This window comes from Parambassis ranga, chromosome 13, assembly GCF_900634625.1.
Source record: "Parambassis ranga chromosome 13, fParRan2.1, whole genome shotgun sequence".
Taxonomy (NCBI): domain Eukaryota; kingdom Metazoa; phylum Chordata; class Actinopteri; family Ambassidae; genus Parambassis; species Parambassis ranga.
The window spans coordinates 4,731,571-4,757,604 of NC_041033.1; the positions used below are offsets into that span (position 1 = coordinate 4,731,571).

The following is a 26,034-nucleotide window of genomic DNA, read 5'->3' on the forward strand; positions in this document are numbered from 1 at the left end:
CACATCTTCTAAGAAAACCCAAACAATAAAGTTGCTTGTTATCAGTGCAGGATTTCCCAGAGAATTCATTATAAGTGCTTTACATCCCTGGCTATACTGGAGGCAAGCACGGCTAATTCTATATATTTTTTTTATTGTGTCACTTTGTCAAAGTGTAAATTAATATCGACAGAAGCACAGTCTCTTTAAATCACTGTAAATGTGAAGGTTTGAGTGGATTTCTAATTTAATAATTCTAAATGCTTGTCAATCAGAGTGGTGTTGATTTGTGGGACAGCTGTTAATTAGCTATCAGAAGCACTTCTTAGTAGCTTGTGTGTTTAATAACCTTCTATTAATAATTATGTGTCTATTTTAAACAAGAAAACAAGGGAAGAGAACACAGAATGTATCACGGAAGGAAAACAAACAAGGTAAACAGTGAACCTTCAAATTCCAGCAGGAGAACGTGTTCAGACTGCTGAATGATAGAAAACTAAAACAAAAGTGTAAGTGCACTAACTATATTATCTCCACATGCAAAGCAGTTGTACGTCTTCCTCAATATCTTCATCTCACCATTTGAATCATAAGATAAAGACGAACATTGATTCACGTCCTGAAACCAGGTTTATTCACAGTATGTTTGGTTACAGCTGGATGTTTGCAGCTGATGTTAAACCGAAAGCACGCAATGAGCTCTGTCTGTTTATAACCGCAGCACACACACACACACACACACACACATCATTTCCTAGTACTTGTTTTAGAAACACTTTGGCCCACATTAGACTTTTTTTCAAGATCCAGTAGTCCCCAAAGTATTTTGCTTTGGGTCTGTTAGCAAACAGCCTAAATTCACTCACAGAATGTGGGATTACCTTATCTCACCCCACAGTGGGAAACTCAGGTTTCTCTGCTGCTGCATCACAAAATCAACCGTATCTTCAGCTGTGAGTTACTACTGTCTGCATCAATACCCGGCATTCAAGAACTGATACTGGTATTTTGGGAAACAGCAGACACCTTGGACTTGTATGCAGTGTTAGATTAGAATTGTGACTGGATGCGGGTGTGGGATACATCTGTATTCATATCTGAAAAGGAACCAGCAATATGTAGGCAATATGGAGTTGCCCGTACTCTCTGTATTTCTTTTTATTTAATATGGTGCAACGATTAGGTGTGGTGCTTCAGTGCTTCACATAAAAATCTCTTTGATTTTGTCTGAAACTAAATTTTGACTTGGGTCCATAACCCAATCCAAGTCCACTGAAGTCTAAATTTGCTTAACCATGGGCTTTATTGTGTGTACAGTGTTGTATGTGTTCATTTTACATTGTTTGTATGCTCATTGCAGAGTTTTGGTGGAACAAATGGTGGACATTTTGGGGTACGTGAGCGGAGGACAGTGCAGCAGTGCAGAACAAAGCTGCTCTCTGCAGTGTCCATTTTCTTTTGGATCAACACATATTTGTGAATGTGCACAAAAGCTGAAGGCCACACGTAAACATGGGTATGCAAACATCATGACTCATCAGAGAAGAAATAGGTGGAAATGAAAGGTTGGATGAAAAGAGCGACAGCTGTGGTGACATCATGTGTACACTGTATTACAGGTGTTTAATCCTACTGTAATGCCCTTAAGTGGCTGTTATGTATAATGAGCTAAGAAGGCAAAAGCACTATGAATTCTGGGTCTTGAAGTTTCACCTTTCTAGCACATACACAGGTTAATGACAAGACTTTAGGGGGAAAGTTGTTAGTTTAAATGACACCTTTCACACCACATTTAGAGCAAAACAGTCAGTCAGTCAAACTATCTGGCTTCCTATATTAAATCTGATTTTTAATTATACTTTTTTTTATTGGCAGGGGTTAGACACAGCAGCTTCCTTGTTTTCTGTTGATTTTAGTCAAAACACCCACAATGTCGGTCAGCACCAACAAGAGCAGGCACCACAGCATGTGGGAGGTAAAAGTGCTGACTCCTCGTAAGGCCTGAATTCATTATTAATGCATGCATGATGCTAGATTTGATGTTGCATCAGTCTGGCCGACACAGTGAGTCACCGTCTCCTGCAGCTATAGGATATATTGACTGCTATGCTTCTTTAAATGCAGCAGTAGATATTGCAATACAAGACTGTGAGGGAAAATGGATGTCTGGGTGAGGGGGAAGAGTTGGGTAAGAAAGAGACAGTGAGAAAGGGAGATTGTGAAACAACAGCAGTCCCAGCAAGGAAAAAAAAAAGTAAAACATGGTCCCACAGGTTTAAACTGTCAGTACAAACCAAGCAGTGGTGAAAGTTGCCACAGAGCTTTAGCAGAGTGGTGGAAGGAGACAGACTGTGGGGGGACATGGCGCCATCTCACCTACTGCCACACTACATCCATCACACGCCTCCTCTTGATTATCTAAACCCTGACACAGGATACACTGCTGATACTCCTACGCCAAATTTACCAGCCCCTCTACCAACCTCCTCTGCCTCTCCCTCTCTCTTTATCTCTTCTTCAATTCATCTTTTTTTGTTTCCCTTTCTTTAACCACACTTAAGGTCATGGTGGGATGTGCACAATAAATCTTCAACGCAGGTTCTGACAGCCACCCTCAGTCCAGGAAGTGCTTTAGCCAGCTGTGCTGAACATAAACTTTGCCTCCTACAAACTATTTGGGTAAAGTCAGAAAGTCTGGGCAGGGATAGTTCTTTAGTGAGAAAGTGAGATAAATTGGTGGGGGGAAAAAAACAACAAAGAAAGTGCGAGGGAGGAAATAGCGAAGGGTAAAACAGGGAGACGAGTGGATTCGCCGAACCCACGTTGTCCAGATTAATATGATGTATGGCACAGAACATCCACTTTTACTGTGCTATTATTTTCTTTTATTTGCCTTTTGTGCTCCCTTTTACCACAAAGAGGTCTGCAATTCCTCAGACAGGTCACACACAAACACCTATTTATATACTGAGGCCAGGGAAATGTGCACAGGAGCTACAGCGAACATGCTGCTGCACATCATATGCTATTATTATACTGCAGGCTGTGCACATAATATGATATTGATAAAGCTTAAAGGGAGGTTTGAGAGAGAAGGCTTTGAATAGTAGAATGCCACTGATTACAGATCAGCTGATAGGAATCATGTACACTTAGCACCATCTACCACATGGATATGGATATATGTACTTTGTATGTAATGCCATGCATGGGATAGTCCGCCCTACACAGACCTTTCATCATTTATTATTAGATACATTTTTACATAAGAAAAACGGGATTGTTATGTTTATAAATGTATCTCACCATGGAATACTAGCATTCTAGCAGTATCATTGTTTCATGGTTTATGTATATAGAGACTGTATATTAGAAATCTGGCAATATCACAACAATGACAAAGTGATCCTCTATAAAAATGTAATATGCCACAATATGATGAATATTATGCTATATTGGTTTGTATAGAAAATTTCTAAATATATTGATTGGTTATTCATGAATGAGATGAACATGATGAACACCTCCACCATCCCCATCCTGCCTTGGACTTCTGTGGCTGTATCAGTCCCATTATCAGATGACGTTGGGTTCTGTTAACATCAGCATAAGTATTTCACACAAATACACTAAATTTTAGCATATATGTAAAAACAAGTGTCATATCTGATGTGTTGTAGAGCCAATGTGGCGAGGAAACGTTGGTTGGTAGATGTTGACTTGGATGATTCATCTTGAACTTACTTACAGTAAATAGTTCTGACTAATGCAGTTAATACATATAGCATAACCACACACACACACACACACAGACATTTTATTGCTGCCTCATTCATTGATGCAAAAGGCAAACAGTGCCATAGTACAAGAACACACACCCCCTGCGTCACGCCAACATCGTCACACACACAGTTATTGTCAGCAAGGTAATAAAAGCCGCTGCTCCTCCACTCTGCCATTTAGTGGCCTCTCCAGCACTGTTTCCACTCATCTAAAACCTACAGCACTTCCCACTCTCATAAAGGGGCGGTGATATTATCCTGGGATGGTGGGATGTGAAAGAAATAAAAATGATGGAAAACTACATGGAACTGGCTTTCAGAAAGTGTGTTTGTAATAAAGGCTGATTTCATTTGTGGAGAAGTCGATAGCAGGGGCTGAGAGATGCTGCGGCCGGATATGATAATGTTGTCTGTGATGAATGAGTGATATCATACGATGACGACTGCCTGCTCCAGTTTCACACGTCAGATTATTATTTTGCATATCATTTAGTCTCTTTGCATACCATGCGACTATTGATCTGTGTATCATCCTCTGTGTATGTGTTGCTTCATCAGAGAATTGTTTAATAGCTACTTGCTAAATATGTCACATGTACATATGAACAGGGTAGACATTTTTCTTTTCTGCTGGTTTTTTTTCCCTCTTATCTCTGTCCCTTCTCGTCCCCCGACCAGTTCTGTCTCTTTTATTGTTCCTTTTCTTCCTCTGTCCTCTGCGTCTACCCTTTCATCTGTGCACACTTATCGATCCTTCCTGTCAATAAGATCCTCTACCTGAATACAAACAAGGCTATATCTGCATGACCGCCAATCAATATCAAAAATCCAGGAGCAGCTTTTCTGCGGTTTGAAATAATCCACTGTTTTTAATGTGTAAGTACCACAGAGAGGACAGAGGGATTTTGACACAGAGGAATTGCATGCTCCAGTTGATGCAATTTTACAGGTATAGGCATGGAGGATGATGTGTAAAGGCTGGTGTAAGCCTCACTCCTTCTCGCTCTGGCAGTGGACAGTGGTCACAGTATGTGTGAGTAAAGCTGTGAGATCTTAGCCCTGAGCTGGGTAAACACTGAGATCTTTAGTACCCACCTCAGAGCAGGAAGATAGCTCCAAACACACAGAGAAATATTTGTAGGAGCTTAACGCCTCACAAAGGCGAGTAAAATTGTTTGTTTGTATCCACGATGTAGACAGAGGGAGTCTCAGGTGGACAGATAAAACAAGAATAAGGGTTGAAATTGTTGAGGCAAAAACTCTAGACGGCCAGGAAGACACACATTTCAAAAACTTCTGTGTGTGTGTGCCCATCAAGATGTTGGTGCAGCCAGTTGGTGCAGCAGAGCTCTAAATTTAGCGGGCTCTTTAGTAGGAGTCATCTATCATTCAACATGACCCCTCCCATGAGGAGAGAAACGCTGTGTGTGTGTGTGTCTTACAGAGAGAAGGTAAAATAGCACCACATACAGAGAGACCTGATAAATGTATGTGTGAATGTTTTCTGCCCTCTTTTCTGTCACTGCAGGGTGAAGTCTAACCCCTCTGTCAGATAAAATAGGAAAAAATGTCTGTGCCCTTTGTTTTCCTATGGTTTATGTTAAAGAATAAAGAAATTTGATTTTTGCTCACTTGAAAACGTGCAACATCCGGCTTCTCATTTAACTCATCTGGGCATGTGGAATAAAACTGCACCCTAACCCTAACATTACAGTTTTTCTCGATTGTTTACACACAAATTCTGGTACTTGGGACACAATGACAACAACATGTAACTCATATACCAACCCCCTGAACCAATTCTGCTAAACTATAAGCACAATTCCTGCTTTACACTCAAATTGCAGTTCTAAAACACACTTTCTTCAAAATAGTACACACAATTCTCTGCTTTGGGCACAATTTTCATGCAGAAGATATCTTGTTTTCACAAGGAACACACTGCCATTCAAATATGTACACTGACTCATCACAAGGGCAAACACCCATCACACAGTTTTACAATTAGCAATCAGAGCTTTAGCATAAAAGGGCAACAGGTGAGCTCTTCTGTTTTGGAGCAATGGATTGGTGCATGCACTCTCACTAGAAATTGCAGTACTGCATATCAATACAGTACTCAATGAGTACAGCAGTACAGTAGCTACCCTTGGCCCCTACAACACCGCCCATGGCTGGATTTGCCATGCTAGGCGATATTTCCCCCACTGCCAGGCAAAACATTACTTGTGATGCAACAGAAGGGAGGATGCAGTAGTGCACTGTAGTCAGTGTAACACTGAACCAAAAAACCAAGTCATTGGAAAACACTCATTCATCATAGTGTTTTACACTGAGCACATCAGTGTTCAGCTGGTTCTTATAGATGTCTGTTCATATGATGGTTTGTGTGTGTCATTTGAAAACATAAACCCATTTTGAGAAGAAATAACATTGTTTAAATTGTAATGAATTGAGGAGTTTTGCCAATTGTGTGTGTTATTTTGGATTTGTGTGTAGAGTTCTGAGAATATGAGGCATGCTTTCAGAAAATGTGTTTTGTCGGTGTGTGTCTGTGTTAAGAGTTTAGAAAAAGTATCTGAAGAATGGGTAAAAAAACTGTAATATGTGCTCCTCATAGCAGGTCTGAGACTGAGGAAACTCTTCTCTCACAAACTTCTCCATGTGAAACAGATGTGCATTGTTTTCTTGCAAACTACACTTTTTCCCCCTCCACCTGACTTAATAATAAAAAAAACAACATAATTTCATAACCTCATCAGGCTGGGTGGTCCCAAAACATCCTGCAATTTACTAACAAGCAGTTTCTGATGACAGCAGTCAACAGCAGCACATCAGCAATTTGAAAATGCCAGCTGCTCGGCATTCAAATTGTGCTCAGGAGATGTTTGTTTTGACAATGAGCCTGGACCAGTTAGGAGGCAACTGCAGGGGAGATCATGCCAAGTGGTGGGCAAAAAAAAACATGCTGTTCTGAATATTTTATTGCCATGACTGAGAATACAGTCAGCTTTTGTTGATGTGAGCAATGGATTCAGGGACACACTCTGAAAACTGCCTGTGAGAATTGAAATTAACAAATAACTCACTTAAAATCACTGCAGAATTATTCTGAATGTAAACAGTGTGTGCAAAAATAGAAGTCTGTGAATCAAAGTCTAGTCCTCTGTGTGAAAGTATGTCGTCCATAATCCCATCCAACCACCTGACGTGGACCTCAGCCTTTATACCTCCTGGGAAACAGGCTAATAGAAAAGAAGATGGCCCAGAAAAAGTGTTTGGAACCCAGAGCAAGACTACAACAATAATAATAATAAATTATAATATACAACAATAATAAACTGCATTTTAATTTGGGTACCTTAAGATGAAGTAATAACAGAGGCGTTTCCCTTAAGGCCTCCATCATTAGCTCTACAGTACTCACAAATAAATTCGAAATCAATTACAGTAAATTACCACAAACTAAACTGCGACATTGTGAACAGGGGGGTGTTTGGGCCCCTGGGCCGTACTCTGCTATGCCCAATTGGCAAGGCAGCCTTGGTAGTTTGAAATAATGAAGGTTTTTTTTTCTTGTTAAAAGGCTAATGAGTGTTAGAGAAGGAGTGTGTGTAAGCCTCTCCACCCACACTGTTTAATCCTAGTTATTTATACACAATTGAGAACTAAGAATAAATGTTACTAAACTGTACCTTATCACCTTGAATGTCTACCCACTCTAATCTAATCTGTTGTCTGACGAATCAATATTTCAGACCTAATGGTCATACGTTGTACACGTATGCTGAGTGACATTGACACAAAACAACTATTTCATGTAGCCGTGTCGCTTGTCTGACCCTTCCTGACATGTATCACATAGCTATGGACAGTGATTGATTACATTTCATATTTCCTGCTGCTGTCCACCGGTGAAACCTGAGAGTTTGCTTGATTGCTTTCTGAAAAAAAGAAAAAAAAAGTATGTTCTAAGCTTGAGGTAATGATGTCCTTCCTACATTCAATTTAGTCTCCTGGTGAAAACATCATTTAGATCTCAATTATCCCAGCCAGGTTTTCTTGTTCTTTTATCCAGCTGAAAGGCTCAACGTAACTTGCCATTGATTTTTTTTTCTCTCTTGCCAAAGCCCGCCCCCCCCCCATCAGACAAGGACAGGGTGGACAACAAGCTCTTCCATTTACCTCTCTACCTGGGTTACATTATCAAACTCTTTGGAAACATGAAAGCAGTGAAATGCCATTGGCAGTTAATATTTGGTGATTTCTAATAGAAATGCTATCTTTTTTAAATTTGCCAGACACAGAATTACAAACCACGGCATAGCGCCTCAGAATGTGGAGACACATTATCATTAAATTACATTTTCCAACACAATGTTTATGGACTCCAAAATTAAAGTTTTTCCACCAGTTGAAATTTATTTTAATACTTAAATGCTCTGCTCCAGATGTGTGACCGTTCTTTAAGTCATGCTAACCACCAGTTTAATCAGGGTCATTCCGCCGTTGACATCCAAAAAAAAAAAAAAGACAAAGAAAAAAGCTGTGTTATCTGTCCTGCTGTAAAAATGGCTACCTATCATTGTGGTATTGGTGTCTATGACTAATAACATGCTACTTGTTTGCTGTGCACCAGCCTGGCCTAAACATATTGAATTGCCAAAACTTGCTGACATCTTTAGCACAGATATCCTTGAATCCAGTGACTCTATCAATTTCTTGGACTTAATTATTCTTTAAAGCCTTTTATTTCGCTATTGATCCAAAAGAGGAGACTGCATATGAGGCCACATATAGCCACCCTGAGGAAAAGCACAGCGTCCTGCTTCTTTTTCAAAGAGCTCTGCATTTCCTTTGCAGCCACTCTGAGAGCTTTGAGTTGACAATGTTCCAGGAAGATCCTGGTGTTGGCACTACTCATGAAAACAATTATACCTGCAGGACTCATCACCCTTAAGCTTGTTCCATGCTCCACAAGAACAGAGAAATTTGTTTGTGTCCCTGAGGTGGCAGGAACCAGAACAAAGTTCGTTTCGGCCCGGACATTTCTTCAACAGAAACGTTTGTGTGCAGAACTCCTCATACGGCCTCCCACTGCAGCTTCTGTGTGTGTTTGTGTGTGCAGTGCACAGGTTTTGAACAGCCATCTAGGTGAATGTTATCTGTTTACTTGCATGAATGATGATAACAAGCTGATAATGTTCAGGGAGGTGGGCGCGTGCATGCTCTTAGCATGATAATAGTCTATTGGACAATAGGTCTGGCAGACCTATTCTGTGCTAGGAGAAGACTCCACATTGACCACGCCCACTGTGAAATCCGACTAATCACACAATAGTACTCGGACCCGACTGAGAAAAAGGTTCTGCCCAGACCATGTGTCGAGACAAAGCTGTGAGAGCTGCCCAACCAGCACTCCGACAACAAAGTGGCGTCATTTTCTTCTCGGAGCGCCAAGAGAAAGAAGAAAGTTCTCTAACCTCGCGAAGCATGGAACAGCCTTAACCAAGCACATAGAGGAGATGCTGGTGTCCATTTCTGGGAAAATATTGTATCTGAATGTTGCTCGAAGGTAATATTTTTATTCTTATCAAAACAAACCCACTGCTTTTTGATGAAGCACTGATGATCGAGCTCGCCAGCTCTACTTGTATGAAAACACAGCCCTTTTTCCATACGGCCTATTCTAGCTTTACAGGCTGTTTAAAGAGCTGTTAGAGTTGGAAAAAAAGCTTTTTTTTTCTTTTTCAAGTATAAATTAAAAATAAAAAAAGCACAGTCTAGGGCTTCAGGCTCTCGCTCCTTTAAAAAGTGAATATGTGACATCAAAAGAGCTGTTAACAGACATGATTTCTAGCAGCTGTCTGACGTGAATCATTGAAACAAAATGGTGATCACCACGTCTGTAAAGCTGACAACTTTATTTAACACCCTTTGAAAAGTGGATAATTTTTAAAAGGCTCAGCTGACTTTATTCAAATATATTACATCAATGGAATAGAAAAGCCTCACACACTGTAGTAGAACTAAAGTGTGAGTCTGCATACATGAGGCTCTCTTTCAGCCACTGAATTTCCTGGACTCCTACAAACGCCGAAGGCAATTTTTTTTTTTTTTTTAATACCCTGCCCACCCGATTTAATTTTCTACACAGTTACAACACTTGCAGGGGTTCATTCAGTGCTGGCTCAGGCAGAAAACACCTTTAAGATTGACAGTCTCATTCTTTGAAATGCTTGAATTTAGATCTGCATATAAAGAACGTGAAACTGTGCACAAAAGACATGTTTAATACAAGCTGAATGTAAAGCTTTTCAATGAAGTCAAATACAAGAAAAACGCATGCCTCGTTTCTCAACAATGCGCAGATAGCACAGCTCAAAAATACAGATTCACGCCGAGCAGCACAATAGGACAATGTGCAGAAAGCCACGCCGTCTCTACAACTACGCTGACTACTGTGTCTGTTATTAACAGATAGTAGCACACTCAGGTAAAACCAATATCTGTGACACTCCCCCATAGCAGTCATTATGCAGCAGCTCACACTGGCTGATTGGATTGTGTGAGAAATTAATTGGACTTCTGTGATAAACCAATGTAGGGAGAGGAGGAGATTCTTCTGTGGAAGGGTTTTTCTGGGTTGGAGGTATTCAGAAGTTCATTTTGTTTAAAAGACATTAGCAGATGAAGCAGGAAGCAGCGACAAGGGGAGGGGAGATAGCGACTTAATGAAAGTTTTCTTTCATGCCCTGGAGAGTTTCAGAGACAACTATTAACAAGGAGAAGTAAGAGGAGAGAAAGAGAGGACATAAGGAGGAAGAAGGAAATTTAAAAGTGCTTAGGAAAAGTGCACAGTTTAACTGTTCTGGAGTTAAAAAAAAAGATGTGAGGTCCAGAAAAACTTTTATCATCAAGAGGAGAAACAAAATACATCATCATCAATCTACATACATTTTCATTTTTTTCCCTATTACCCATAGAAAACATGCGGTCTAATATAATCTACCAAACTAGTTCAAATGAAGTTTTATCAGGCACTGCATAGGAGGCCAGCTTCAGTCTATGATGTGTGCATATGTCAGTTGCCCTTAATGGCATTAGTCACCACAAACCATAACATTACTCATCAGCTCACCTTCCCTGACAGGCGCTAATTAGAAATTGAACAGAAGCTTGACAGCATGCTAAACTATTGTTCTTATGATAGTAAAAATTATACATACTCATACACATCAGTGGGTTAGCACTGCCTGTGTGATGCTGTCAGAAAGAGACCTTTGCTCAAAGCAAAATCACGTGTCTGGCATAATTCTAAACTAAGTGCATTAATTAAAGTTAGACACAGAGTCGCGCTAAAAGCATTTGACTGTAATGTCAAAATGACAATGCTAACTTAGTGAGGCTAAGATGGTTTCCAAGCAACACAGAGTACTTCCTGTAAGCTGTATGTCCCACATGGGCTTAGTCTCTGCATATGTGACATATATGTGATGAATACCCAATCATTTATTTACATCAAAGTCATTTAAGCTAGCAGGATTTGACTTAGCATAATATCACCTTTATGCCTCTGCCCTTAGTTTTTCACTAGTCAGTAACTGTACTTCACTACACTACAGAAATTGGTTTTATAGAATTGAACAGCAGTAAGGCACTGGCACTAAAATGAACAAAGAATGCACATTTATATATGTGACAAGCTTTCCACTATAAATGTTGAATTGTAAAGAATCAGTGCACAATGTTCCTACAATATTTGCATTGTTGAATGTAACTTCTTCGCAAATGCCAAAAGTACAGTGAATGCAGCCTCAAAGTCATTAGGAGTAACCTGAAAGCACATTTATTCTTAAGTAAAGAAAAAAAAAGCCCTTTGCTAATGAGGCAAATATTTTCTCTGTGACAGAAACCAGTTGTGAGCTATGTGGTTTCTTTATTAGAATCCCACTGGTGTTTAAAAAAAATAAATAAAAACAAAAAGAAGTGTGGAGCAGGGTGAAAAAAACTGATAAGGACTGATTCTCGGTGGGAACTCTGTGTTTGTATTCCCTCAGAAGATGCCTCACACACACACACACACACACACACACACGCTATGTTCTGTGAGGAGGCTGATGTACAATCTAGACCAGTGATCTGTCTGCTCAAATTAGCCCAGGGTGCTGCGTGTGGACGTCCAGACTCAGCTGGCGTGTCTCTCTCTTGAATCAAACGTCCTTGCTGGGCAGGCGTGGGGGTCTTACGAGTCGAGGTGACCTGTCTGACTCTAAGACAGCATCCTTCATCAGCAGACAGCTGCTGCTCTCTACACGCAACGCACACAGACACGTAAACGCACAACCCTAAAGTAAGGTTATCTCTGTCCAGGTCTGCTGTGCCTGTTTGTTCAAGTATCCCTCACTTTTTTGTGTACATAGTAAAAATTACCCTTTAAATAAATGACATTAATTACTTAAAATGGCAGAGGACAAAAAAAGCTCCAGCTCAAACCATAGTAAATATTTTTTCTGAAGAGTCACTGAATTCATTAAAATAGTCATTAAGTGATATGCAAGTTTACGGGATTAATGGGGCTTAATTAAAGATTTAATTAAGGATTTAAGGACTAATAAGAATATCACACAAGTTACTGTATACACACACCAGGGCTGTGTGTGAAGCTTTTTATGAGTGTTATGTGTTTGTGTGTGACCAGTGGCTGCAACACACTTGTACCACACAGAGCCTCTTATTATGAAAGATACACAACAGCAGGGATTAAGTAATGAAAAATATCCCAGTGGATGTTTAATACAGGTCTAATCCAGGCTACAGGCCTCATACCTCTATATGAGATTGGCCTGTAAACCTACTTATCAAATCCACAAAGGTGAGCTGAGGATACACTTAAGAGTACAAGCTTCCCCCCCGTCTGTCATAAGTTACCCAGTGTCAGTGTTCTTACCTGTTCCAGTTTCCAGTGGAACTCAGCCGGTCTGAAGGTGTCCACCTGGCTGAAGTCTCTCCTCAGCAGAAACACAAGGCGGCAGTTGTGGACATACAGTGAGTAGTGATGACGGTTCATCTCTGTAGGTGGCAGAAAGAGGAGGAGGCACCAGGGACCAAATCAACACACCTACTCACAGCTGTCAGGTAAAGTCAGTCTGACATCTGGCTTTATGAAACTGGGACAGCAGCACTTTTCTGAAGGAGGGCAGACTTTCTATTTCAGTGGACTTTTTAAAACAAAATAATCCCTTCAGGTCGAAGCAGGCTATTATGTTGTTGAATAGACTAAAGCATTACAGAGCTTCAAACCTTATTCAGTGTTACAATGATTGAACAGACTTTTTCTCCACCTTCACTTTAGGAGCATGATCAAACATACATAAAATAAACATTCTGACTTTCAGCTATCCTAATGTCTGTCCACATAAACAGAAAGTACTGGAGTCCTGGAGAAAGGCCTGCAGTGTGATTGTTAAAGGCCACGTGGTAAAGCGAATCAGCCTCAAGTGGCCATTTGAGGAACTGCCGTTTTTGGCACTTCCTCATTGGCACCACCCACTTCATGGGTTAGTTTCCCAACTTTCAGTTTCTGCCCCAAGCCAATTGTTTCCTACTCAAGATGTTTCTCAAACAGGTGTAGTTTTACGAAAACATTACTTACATGTGAGTTAACGTTTGGGTAATAAGAATAATGTTGAGAAAGTGACTCACCAGTCTTATCAGAGTTACAGAGCAGCGTCTCCTTCTCAGCTCTGAGTCCAGGACTAGGTCCGTGCTTCATCCACGTTGCTATGGTGAACTGGTCTGTCAGATTCTGGGGTACCACCCAGTCTGGGATTTTAGCTGCCTGACGACCATCAAACCTGAAGATCAAGTCACTGTCCCTCCCGCTGTCAGTCACCAGGGATGTTGTCCAGTTGGTGGAAGTGCTGGGGGCAGGGAGAAGGTCAGTGCTGCCCGATGAGGCACCTTGAGGTTCATCGCCGTGGGAACAAAGAAGAGGTGCAACAAAGGATGTGTCAATAACAATCATGGCTGATACCCAGTGTATATTGCCCTAACCTTGGCTATGATTACTTATGAGTAAGGCAGATGGCAGAGCTTAATATGTAATCAATGGGCCGAGATGGATAGAGGATGTGGGTATTGATTCATGGCGAATGAAACTAACTTTCAAAAGGAAGGAGATGTGAGTCACCGTTCATAAATTCAGAACAAAGCTCACTACTAAAATGTGACTCTATGGAAACAGAGAGGACATATTGACTGAGCACTATGGTAACACAAAGAGAAAAGACACATGGAGGACTCGCTCACAAGGACGGACCCTATGGTGTGTATCACTTGATCACAAGAATTGTTTACAGCGGACACTTTTGTTATATGATCCCCACACATCCTGACATAATACACCAATCATCACTGCATTGTATTGAGTCATCCCATGCTCTTTCTCTTCTTCCTTTTAAAAGCAACTCCATCATAGCTTTGACACAATAACCTCAATACATTATGTCTGGAACGATCTTTGTTTCCAAACTGTCACCTTGACAAACGTTATTTTTTGCCGCAGCGCTCACCTTGCTGCACGATGTATTTGACATGCCCTTACCCATCCATCTTTGCCTTTCTGTTGTGACACTGAGAAATGCATTTCATGCCTTTAAACCACATTTATGAATCATTTGTAACAGCTTACGAATGGTAATGAATCAAAGTGATACAGGAACCTCGCTGTTCCCTGGGAGAAAAAAAAAATGGACAGTGTCAGAATACGCCATGTTTCCCTTGTCCGGGTTAACAACTGCAACATGCATCTGTTCATTTCTGCTAATAACACAACATTAGCACATTAATTGATGTTTTTTTTCTCCTGTCCATAAAGCCGGTTTTCTCTACTGCGTGCTCATGGCACCATCCACGTTCTGAGTAATTAGATTCCTTCAGTAAATAAATACGCATCAACTTCTCCAGCACCCAGCTGCAGCCTTCTCTTTACCCGATGTCTTTGTACATTATCTCAAATTGATTGTGCTTTAAAAAAGCAATTACAATTTATTCTATTTGCTATCAGATAACGATTATGAGGTGCCTGAAAAGGACTCTTTAGTGGTAAACCATGCATGGACTGGGTGCCAGGGGAAGCGGGGAAGGGATGTTATGCATTCAGATGAGGTGGAATGTGGCTTGTGAAGGCCGTTAGTCAAAGATGATGACTCCAACCCCCCTGCTGGCAGTGCGGTGTGGGCAGGGAAGGAGGGGAGGAGTGCGGTGCTTTGTTGGCGCTTTGGGCACTGACATGGAGGCTCGGCTGCTGATCAGTCACTGAGGAGAAAGCGCGGCTGCATCTGGGGCGGCTAATGCCCTCGCTCTGTCACATCATTAGTGACACAGCTTTAACTTGCCATTGGTGCCTTCATTTAGAGCAGGGGTTTACCCGAAACACAATCAGCGATAAGAACGCACATGGAACTGCAGCTTTTAGATGTTGATTAAAAAAGGGCAGAGACAGGAACCGGGGGCTCTGTCTGACCCTGCCATTCAAAACACCAGTGATGCTTCTAACAGAAGTTTACTGCCAATGTTCCATCACAGCCAAAAGTCCAACCTCAGCCAAGCAAACAAAACAGACATGCATTTTATTTTTGTATTTTTTGTTTTACTCACCGCAGAGTTTCTGTAGAGATTTCTCTGAGTAAGTCTCGCGGTCACAGCCTTTTCCAATGTGACTGGTCTGCAGCTCCACTGTGGTCCTCACTGATGACAGAGGTCCACCACAGGTCTCCAGGTGCATCTTAGGAAACAGCTGCTTACTGCCCGTTCCTGGCTCATAGTCCACTCGCTTATTCCACCCTGGGAAAAAGAGCAAGATAAAGCATTAGGGAGAGCTGAGGTTGGGTATGATGAACTGCACAGTCTGTTCCTCGGAGCGGAAACTGGATGCAGATGATTATATGTAATATTTTCTAATTTTTACAACCTTACTTGTTGGTCTTGTTGTTATCGCATGTTTTCCACCTCATTTTCTACCATCAAAACAAGACAATGTTTCACTGGCATCACAACTCAATATCCACCTGACAGATGTAGCCAGCTAATGAAATTGCGGCATTGTTGTTGGAGTGCAGTGCAGTACCTGCATTAGCGGCAATAGTCATTATGCTGTCACTGCCCTGTGAGCTGTGAATTGTGTTTTTCTGTCCGGGCAGGCTATTATTTTGTATGGCGCTGATGTTTTTTTTGCTTTTCCAATCATTTTTTTCCCCTCACTTCCTTTGTGTTGTGAATTTGTGTTCATCTGCAGTCTCTCCCTGAGTTAACAAGAGAATGAACTGCAAAATTATGTTCATAATGCCTGTTAGTGTTTTTTTTTTTTATGAGATTTGTTTAGAGAGGTGCTCTCACTCATTATTTCAGTTTCAAGCAGAGAATCCGGCGGATCTGTAGGTGCTGTCAATACAGCTTTCCAAGATGTGCTCAGTCAGATGACTGACTTGCACTTCCTATGTCATACAGCAGCTTCATTGCATCACCACTGGTGACACTAAGAGCAAATTACATCAGCTCCAAATTAATTGGTAACCCAAATCTCAGCCGTTCTGCAGCTGCTTTGACACCCACACACACACATATATCCCTATCTGTCCATGCATTGAGCTGTAGGTAAAAGCAGAAGAAGGGGAAGAAAAGGAGACAGGGAACAGGTCTTTGTTGCCTACCACCCTGTTAAGTCTGCCATGTTCACTCCCTCACCACCTCGTGCTCAAACACATACACACATCTGTTCTGTAGTTGATTTACCTCCTCCAGGCTGCAACTGCTGTGGGCTCCTGCAGCACTGTTACTATGGGATTGTCTGTTGCTGTGATGAAAATAGGCACAAACAATAGTGCATGCTTAACAAGAACAAAAACACATGCCTGAGCACAAACAAAGGCTTGGCTGATTTATACTCTTCTATATCTTTCTCTCACACCATTTTTTTCTGCATGCAATCACTGTGTATACTGTATGAATGGCTGTGTCCTCTCACTTGTTGATTTTGCTTTTATGTAGCATTCAAGCCCTTTTTGAGGGCTGATGGCCCAATGCAGGTGAGACACTGACCTAAAACCAGCTGATGGGCAACCTACTGGTATGTCAACAATTATTCAGTGGGACACATTTATAGCACAAAACAACAATAGCACACAAGCTGCTTGTGAGTTTTGTGTGATAGCAAAGCACGCACTGTACAGCTGCTAATCTCAGAGACAGAGTCATCAGCGAATGTTCTACTGGCTTTTCTGTCCCAAACAGCCTCTTTTTCATGTTTTTTGTGGGATTAAGGGGACAAAATGTAAAAATCCAGAGAATTTTATGTCTTTGCTGAACCTGCTTCCTGCTCTTTCTTGCTCTGCTGTACATGGACAGAAGCTGCACCTTTCAGCAGATTTAGGTTGGAGAGAGGGCGTAGTGTGCGCTCCAGTAATATGCAACTTGGAGTAACAGTCTCTGGCTGGCTCCATGTCTACAGAGTGAGGGAGAGGAGGGGCAGAACCTGGTTAAGGATGCATGGGTAGAAGTGAGGGAACTGGGAAGGATAAATGAGAGGTAATGGGTTGAGGGTTGAGGGTGAAGTGTGCATATAGATTTGTGAGCTGGTGAACGGCTGGGGGTGAGTTTGGAAGTGGGTGATTAAGGTTTATGGGTTAGAGAGTGCTGAAAAAAGATGATGAGATAGTAAAGAGGGCAGACTGAGGAGGGATTAAGGGTGATTTCACTCTCTCAACCTCTTAGTAGTTTTAAATCTCAGGCAAAGAAAGCAGTCTATCTATCTATCTATCTATCTATCTATCTATCTATCTATCTATCTATCTATCTATCTATCTATCTACAGTGGGGAAAAAAAGTATTTAGTCAGCCACCAATTGTGCAAGTTCTCCTATTTAAAAAGATGAGAGAGCCCTGTACTTTTCATCACAGGTATACCTCAACTATGAGAGACAAAATGAGAAACAAAAATCCAGAAAATCACATTGTAGGATTTTTAAAGAATTTATTTGCAAATTATGGTGGAAAATAAGTATTTGGTCAATAACAAAATGTCATCTCAATACTTTGTTATATACCCTTTGTTGGCAATGACAGAGGTCAAACGTTTTCTGTAAGTCTTCACAAGGTTTTCACACACTTTTGCTGGTATTTTGGCCCATTCCTCCATGCAGATCTCCTCTAGAGCAGTAATGTTTTGGGGCTGACGCTGGGTAACACGGACTTTCAACTCCCTCCAAAGATTTTCTATGGGGTTGAGATCTGGAGACTGGCTAGGCCACTCCAGGACCTTGAAATGCTTCTTACGAAGCCACTCCTTTGTTGCCCGGGCGGTGTGTTTGGGATCATTGTCATGTTGAAAGACCCAGCCACGTTTCATCTTCAATGCCCTTGCTGATGGAAGGAGGTTTTCACTCAAAATCTCACGATACATGGCCCCATTCATTCTTTCATTTACACGGATCAGTCGTCCAGGTCCCTTTGCAGAAAAACAGCCCCAAAGCATGATGTTTCCACCCCCATGCTTTACAGTAGGTATGGTGTTCTTCGGATGCAACTCAGCATTCTTTCTCCTCCAAACACGACAAGTTGAGTTTTTACCAAAAAGTTCTATTTTGGTTTCATCTGACCATATGACATTCTCCCAATCCTCTTCTGGATCATCCAAATGCTCTCTAGCAAACTTCAAACGGGCCTGGATATGTACTGGTTTAAGCAGGGGGACACGTCTGGCACTGCAGGATTTGAGTCCCTGGCGGCGCAGTGTGTTACTGATGGTAGCTTTTGTTACTTTGGTCCCAGCTCTCCGGAGGTCATTCACTAGGTCCCCCCGTGTGGTTCTGGGATTTTTGCTCACAGTTCTGGTGATCATTTTGACCCCACGGGGTGAGATCTTGCGTGGAGCCCCAGATCGAGGGAGATTATCAGTGGTCTTGTATGTCTTCCATTTTCTAATAATTGCTCCCACAGTTGATTTCTTCACACCAAGCTGCTTACCTATTGCAGATTCAGTCTTCCCAGCCTGGTGCAGGTCTACAATTTTGTTTCTGGTGTCCTTTGACAGCTCTTTGGTCTTGGCCATAGTGGAGTTTGGAGTGTGATTGTTTGAGGTTGTGGACAGGTGTCTTTTATACTGATAACGACTCCAAACAGATGCCATTAATACAGGTAACGAGTGGAGGACAGAGGAGCCTCTTAAAGAAAAAGTTACAGGTCTGTGAGAGCCAGAAATCTTGCTTGTTTGTAGGTGACCAAATACTTCTTTTACTGAGGAATTTACCAATTAATTCATTAAAAATCCTACAATGTGATTTTCTACATTTTTTTTCTTATTTTGTCTCTCATAGTTCAGGTATACATATGATGAAAATTACAGGCCTCTCTCATCTTTTTAAGTGGGAGAACTTGCACAATTGGTGGCTGACTAAATACTTTTTTTCCCCACTCTATCTATCTATCTATCTATCTATCTATCTATCTATCTATCTATCTATCTATCTATCTATCTATCTATCTATCTATCTATCTATCTATCTATCTATCTATCTATCTATCTATCTATCTATCTATCTATCTATCTATCTATCTATCTATCTATCTATCTATCCAGATCTCTGAATGTGTGAGGCATCAGTTAATGATGACAAATGTGTCTTCCTGCATCCTTGTCGCTGCATGTTTGAATGAATGGGACAAATGACTTTATTTATTCATGCCAAGAATTATGAACTGTAAATTACATTGACTAAGAGGAATATGAAGACAGGGAGCTCTCTTAGTGCAATCCCTGTTTCTAAAAGTCTTTCTCAATAAATCCTAACACCATCCCTGTATGTGTATGGCTCACAACAGCGATGCTAAATACAGATATATGTTGAAAACACTATGCTACAGTATGTCATAACCACAGTGATAGAGGCCAAAGAATGAATGTGACAAGGAGCATTAAGTCAAATGAGTTACAAGGAGTGTGTGAGCAGCATGTCACAAAAAGCAAGCAGCAGATGTTCTTTCACACCAAAAGATACATTTCTTTCTAAGACCTGACACCTCTCTGCTGCTAAACACGAGGCAAGTTGAAATATGAGCTGTTAAAAAAAAAGAAAAAGAGGGTGAACACAGATTCCCTCTCACCACAAAGCAAAAACAGTTTATGCTTTATTGTATAACTGAGGTTTAGATAAGGCCCAAACAAATAGCCTCATATCATTGATAAATATTTGCCAGTGATATTTATCTTAATAGGAAACTGTGCAGCAGTAAATTGGAAAAGGTCCTTTGCCAGAAACCCAGCAGACTGCACTGAAGTGTGTTTACGAGTCAAAACAAAGGAAAACACCTACAGCATATTTTAAGTTTGTTCTTATTTTATATTTGGTTATCGAGGTTTTGATTCCTGGGAGACAAAAAAAACAACAATGAACCATTAACAGCTTTTATCCTTATATTCCTTATATATCTCCTGACACACCCACTCTATCCCAGCACTAGATCTTCACACCTACTTGCTGCAGCATGATGATGTTAACATATGATGATCTCAACATATGATAACATGAAGAATTGTTTATTGGACAAAAATGAATTACTGAATCACAGACTGTAGATAAGCTGATGATTAGTTTGTTTTCTCTGTCCCTAAGACATCTTCCATTACAAGTAACACAACCACTACTCATAGCCCCAATTACTGCACGTCTATGTTAAAATAGAAGATACTGATATTTATAAAGTGAGCTATTGTAACATTTTAAAGTGCTGTCAGTAAACCTTAGCGTCTCTTTAAGTCTGCTATTTTGAGTTTTTGTCAGAAACAGCATGATCACCACCGCTAGTCGACTCTCTGAATGTCCCTCGAGGTGTTCTGTAAACAGTATTTCAGTGAGTGAACGCAGCCTCTAAATGATTTGCTGTTTTGCAGTGAAAAGAACAGGTAGTTAAATCTAATTCTAAAGTAAATCTAGGTGAACAAGGTTGTGAGAGGCATTGGTGGAAAATGATAACTTTATTGAGTCAAACTGAGGTATTGCTGCAGAAACAAAAATAAAGATGGCAGATCAAAAGTAAAATGTCCTTTTTGATGTTTAAACTGAAACATTTAAAATATTTTGTTGCCAAAATGAGCTGTTCTCTACGCATAAGTCTAGCGTGCCATATGTTTTGTGGCACAACTTTCCTCTGGAAAATGGTCTGTTCCTAATGCAGCCATCACAGAAAGGGTTTATTTTGAAGTCTATCATCATGTATGAAGCAGTGCTTCCTGCCACCGCTCAGCTGCATTTGTGTTCTGAATAAATAATTTATTCCTATTTAAGAGTCTCTGCTATCACTAACAGGTGATGGCTGAGCTCAAAAAAACAACCGTGCAAACAGCAGACATAAATCTCAAACTCACACAGAAAGTACTTGTGACTCAGATCCACAGGCCCAATGCAACCCTGCACTGAAGCTCTGCTACCTTAAAAGCAGCGTGGGTTTAATAGGAGGCTATTTGGTCTCTATTGAGTCGTGTGCTTGCCTGCTGTACGCTGAACAGAACTCACACAGCGGGCCCCAGAGTTCCTCTCTTTGTGAATATGAGAGGAAGACGAGAGGCTGAGGAAGCAGGGCGGACATGAAAACAGCCATGTGGAGCTGGTTCACCAGAGCAGGAGAACAAACATCTCACTGGGGCCATGATCACACAGAAATGTGCTTTTATGTGTGTGTGTGTGTGTGTGTGTGTGAGTGCTGCTTCACAGGTTTTTGTTTGGTCATGTCTTGCACATGAAAAGAGGAAAATGATCTAAATATTTACTTATCATGTTGCATAATGGCCACATTATCACTAAGGAGTGAGGCACACTCTAAACCTATTAGAGAGCTTTATGACCAGTATCCACAGTGCTGTACTGCTTTGAACACAACCAAATAAGTGCTGCATAATAGCTGCTACACAAAGGTAAGGACCATATAATCTATTTACGGATGGAAAAAATGGACATCATTATACCAGGATGATAAGAAACTCTGTACTTATTGCATTTTAATATGAATCTGGGTGCTAATTTTAACATGCTACTGTGGATCACCTCCACCTTTTTCACAAAAGACTGACGAGTGGTTTGTAGAAATCAATTATAAGAGGAGGACAGTGACTTTTTTGTTAAACATGTTTCTTACTTGCAAATGAAACATGAACATGAAAAGTGTGGCTTTGAATTGAATGGGTCAAACTATTCTTTTGAAATGTCCTACTGAGGTCGACCTCTGAGATGGTTCTGTTGGGTTTAACTACCAAAACTAGGCTACTTGATTTAGACGCATGACAAAGGTGAAATAATCCTTTACAACACTTGTTTGATTGTCCAGACTTGTGAACGCTACAAGTGGAATAGGGTATGATCTCCTCAATCTCAAGCTCTGTTCTTTTATTCTTCACACAACCACTGCAGCACAATAAAAGCCCTTTGAGGGAGGAGTGCAGAGAAACTTTCTTCATCATCTGTACAATTATTATTCAGCTTATGAGGTTTGGAATGCTCAGATGACTGATCTAGCCACTGATCTCTGAAGGGCCCATTCCAAAAGTCACCATGTAGGTGTACATAAAGCTGTTTTTTGGAGGCTGCTGATCCATTCAAACACACGTAGTGATGTTATCAAGGTAAAAACAGTAATCATGACCTACAGGTCCCCCTCTCCCCTGGATTATTTACCAAGGCAGCACTCAAATACAGCATTTCTATGGACTTTTTGTCCCAGGTGCCTACTGGTTTTGACCCTATACCAAGTGTGGTTGTATTATTTTCTGAATAATCATGATGTGTTGGGGATATGTATGTGGATACTCATATATATCCTGCTGTTTATGTGCCGACACACTGTATAACTGGGCTGCTTCAATCATAAAACCTTCAAATAAAGGGTGTGGAAAGCAGGAAGAGAGACATGGAGAGGAAGGGAAGATGGATAGAGGTGCTTAAGAAAATGATGCATCATCACACTTTCACGCTGTTCCCCATCTCTGGAGGGTGTGAAGGAGTCAAAAGGAGAGAGAGAGAGAGAGAGAGAGAGAGAGAGAGAGAGAGAGAGTGTGTCATCAGTAAGTTTCTACATGCTTATATGTATGTGTATGGAAGTGTGGGATGCGAATATTGTGTGTGTGCGCACATGTAAAAATGCTGACACCACGTTCAAGTAGGAGCAGGGTGTGTGTGTGTGTGTGTGGGTCATCATTACTCGTCCCAGCCATCAGTTAGAGAGCCAATTTCCATTTAAAAGAGCTCTCTGCTCCTCTTTTCCTGCCTTTGCCTGCCTTTCCTTTCCCTCTCCACCTCTGTCTCCTTCCACTTCAGAGAGTGCCATCTTTGTGATTTCTAGCCCTCTTTACTGGCCATCCTCTCTCTCTCTCTTTCCACAATGTCCCCAGAAGGATTCATTTTAATGCTTTTATGTTATACAAGAAGCTTTTCTCTTTTTTTCTATCTTGAGTGCATGGAGAGCTCTTACTTGTTTCACTAGAACAACAACAAAAAGTAAGACTTTACAGTGGAGATGACATAAAAGTTAAAGAGAGCAGAATGTTTCTTCCCGTCAGAGTGATGCATTGTGGGAGATTTTATTCTAATACATTCTCAAATGTTTTATAACCTGGTTAAATTTTCCTTTCGGGTTTGTTTGTGTAATGGTAGAAGATGATAAGAAACTGACGTGTGGATAAAAGGGTTTTGGGTTTTGGCTTCTTTATTTTTCTCTTATAGTCCTCTTAGGCCAAAATAACACAATTTTATCATAAACTTTCTGTCACCACATGTCAAATGCCACAGAAAGCATGACATCACTGGTCTGCTCCGTACCTGATGTGGCAGAAACATACTTTTTATCACGGTAGTCTTCTAAGGCTTTTAATGGTCTAATTTGTAATTAAATTACAGCAGTTACCACTGGGCAGGCTTCTGTGAGAATCCTCCTAAAAGACCCCAATTTCAACTCTAATTCTTTGGTCCCTCTGAGGACTGGGTGAAAATGACAATTTAATCCTGGGTGTTTAAAGTGGAGACAATGAAACTGTTCAGTAAAGTATGGCTTTCTTAGATTCCACCCCCCACCACCTTTATTTCAGTCCTGCTCATGATAGCATCAGACTGCTCAGGGTGTCCCACATGGTCTACCTCCTCACGGAGGGGGATCCCAAGGGAATCCAAGCAGGATTCACTCTGTAATCCATGCAGCATGTCTGCCCCGAGGTCTACCCTCCCTTGCTCTTTAGTCTCATCTGTAGGCAAAGATGAGGGCCAGAATAAAACATAGCATCGGGATGAGTTGTGAAGTGACATCACAGCTGTCTGTTGCACTTGGACAATGGACATAATGGTGGCCCCTGCTTGACGAGACCCTGAAGCTTGATGTTTCAAAACCTTTCCTTCAGACACAGAAACACATATCTTATCTTTCCCCTTTACTCTGTTTTTTATTCACCATCCAGTCACTCCCTGCTGTTTTATCCCTCTCACACACCTTCCCTCTCTTTGTCTTTGTAATCACAATCGCTCAATGTCGTCTTGACACTGAAGTGGCTCTATAAAGTAAACTCCAATCTCAACAGGCAGATAGACAAAGACTGAAGAAGTATAATCATTCTTATGTAGTGGTGTGTGCTTGCCTAGTGTATATTGAGCGTGTGTAGGCTTCCATCACGTGTCGGCATGTGTGTTGTGTTCTCAGGGTTTGTACCCTGGCGAAGTGAAACCCTGAAAAAGACACTTGAAGTTCAGCAGTAATGAACACACACAGTGCTCCATTCACCCTCCAGACTGAATCTTATTATCAGCTTCAGCCCTTTTTTTGTCAGCTCAATAAAGTGACTTAGGAAACATGTGCACATGTGCAGCAGATTTATCCCATATTTTTCCATGAAATGTGTAAGCATTAACATTTATAGCTATACCTAGAATTAGAATTTGATTAATGTAACAGGACAAAATACACAGCTCAGCCACACACTGCAAACACCTCATCCCAATAAAGGGATCTGCATCAGTGTTTGTTTATGCAGTATGCGACATCCACATGAATGTCAGCACTCATCATCAATATTACATTTCCTGACCTTTCCAGAAATTATGACTTTATTTTATGACTTTTCCAGCCCTAGAAATAAAGATTATCATCAGCATTCTCAACTTTTCTGTGTATTTCATAACAGTAAGAAATCCCACATCTGGCAAATTTCTAACTTTTTAAACTTTTCTTTTGTAAAATAGTCATATAAGGCATTGTTTTGTGTAGAGAGACATAATCATTGCCATGACAGCCAGCATGATGACCTACATTCACAGGTGACGTGAGGATGCAAACCCTGTGGGTCTGAACCATCTGCCACAAGTTTATAACTTGGCATGGAAAAGTGGCATGTTTGCATATTTTTACTTGGAGAAATTGAAAATTCCCCTCATGCACAAAATAGTAAAACGAAATGCTGTGCTGGAGAAGATGTGTGTGGACGCCTGAACATTACAGTGTGGAGAGCATTGATCAGATCCATTTTCTAACTTCAAAATATCTCTATCTATGAGGAACTCGATGCCTACATGTTATCAGATACCCCTGTAAGACAATGATCACTTTCCTGTCAGTGAGGTTGATCAATATACACTACTCAACAAATAAAGGGAACACTTAAAGAGCACAATGTAACTCCAAGTCAGTCACACCTCTGTGAAATCAGCCTGTCCAGTTAGGATCAACACTGATTGTGGATCAATTTCAGCTGCTGTTGTGCAAATGGAACAGACAACAGGTGGAAATGAGAGGCAGTGATCAAGACAAGCCCTATAAAGCAGAGGTTCTGCAGGTACTGACCACAGACCATTTCTCTGTTCTCATCCAGTCGCCAACCCACGCAAGTTGCTCAGGTAGTGCAGCTCATCCAGGACGGCACATCAATGTGAGCTGTGGCAAGAAGGTTTGCTGTGTCTGTCAGCACAGTGTCCAGAGCATGGAGGAGATACCAGGAGACAGGCCAGTACACCAGGAGACGTGGAGGGGGGCATAGGAGGGCAACAACCCAGCAGCAGGACCGCTACCTCCTCCTTTGTGCAAGGAGGAGCAGGAGGAGCACTGCCAGAGCCCTGCAACATGAGCAGGCCACTAATATGCAAGTTTCTGTGAGCGTGGTATGAGGGCCTGATGTCCACAAGTGGGGGTTGTTGTTACAGCCTAGTGATTGGCAGATTTGCCATTGGTGGCTTGTGCCTGATTTAGA

The 26,034-nt window shown here is 41.2% G+C and overlaps 1 protein-coding gene across 1 annotated transcript in view; it reads right to left on the reverse strand.

Annotated features, from left to right (window-relative positions):
* LOC114445041 (calsyntenin-2-like) overlaps positions 1-26,034 on the reverse strand; it is a 219,611-nt gene that overhangs the window by 34,466 nt on the left and 159,111 nt on the right. Inside the window, exons 6-8 of the mRNA XM_028419985.1 lie at positions 15,423-15,608; positions 13,467-13,724; positions 12,712-12,833 (exon numbers count right to left, since the gene is read on the reverse strand). Of these exons, the coding sequence (XP_028275786.1) occupies positions 12,712-12,833; positions 13,467-13,724; positions 15,423-15,608 (566 nt within the window). The remainder of the gene's footprint in view (positions 1-12,711; positions 12,834-13,466; positions 13,725-15,422; positions 15,609-26,034) is intronic.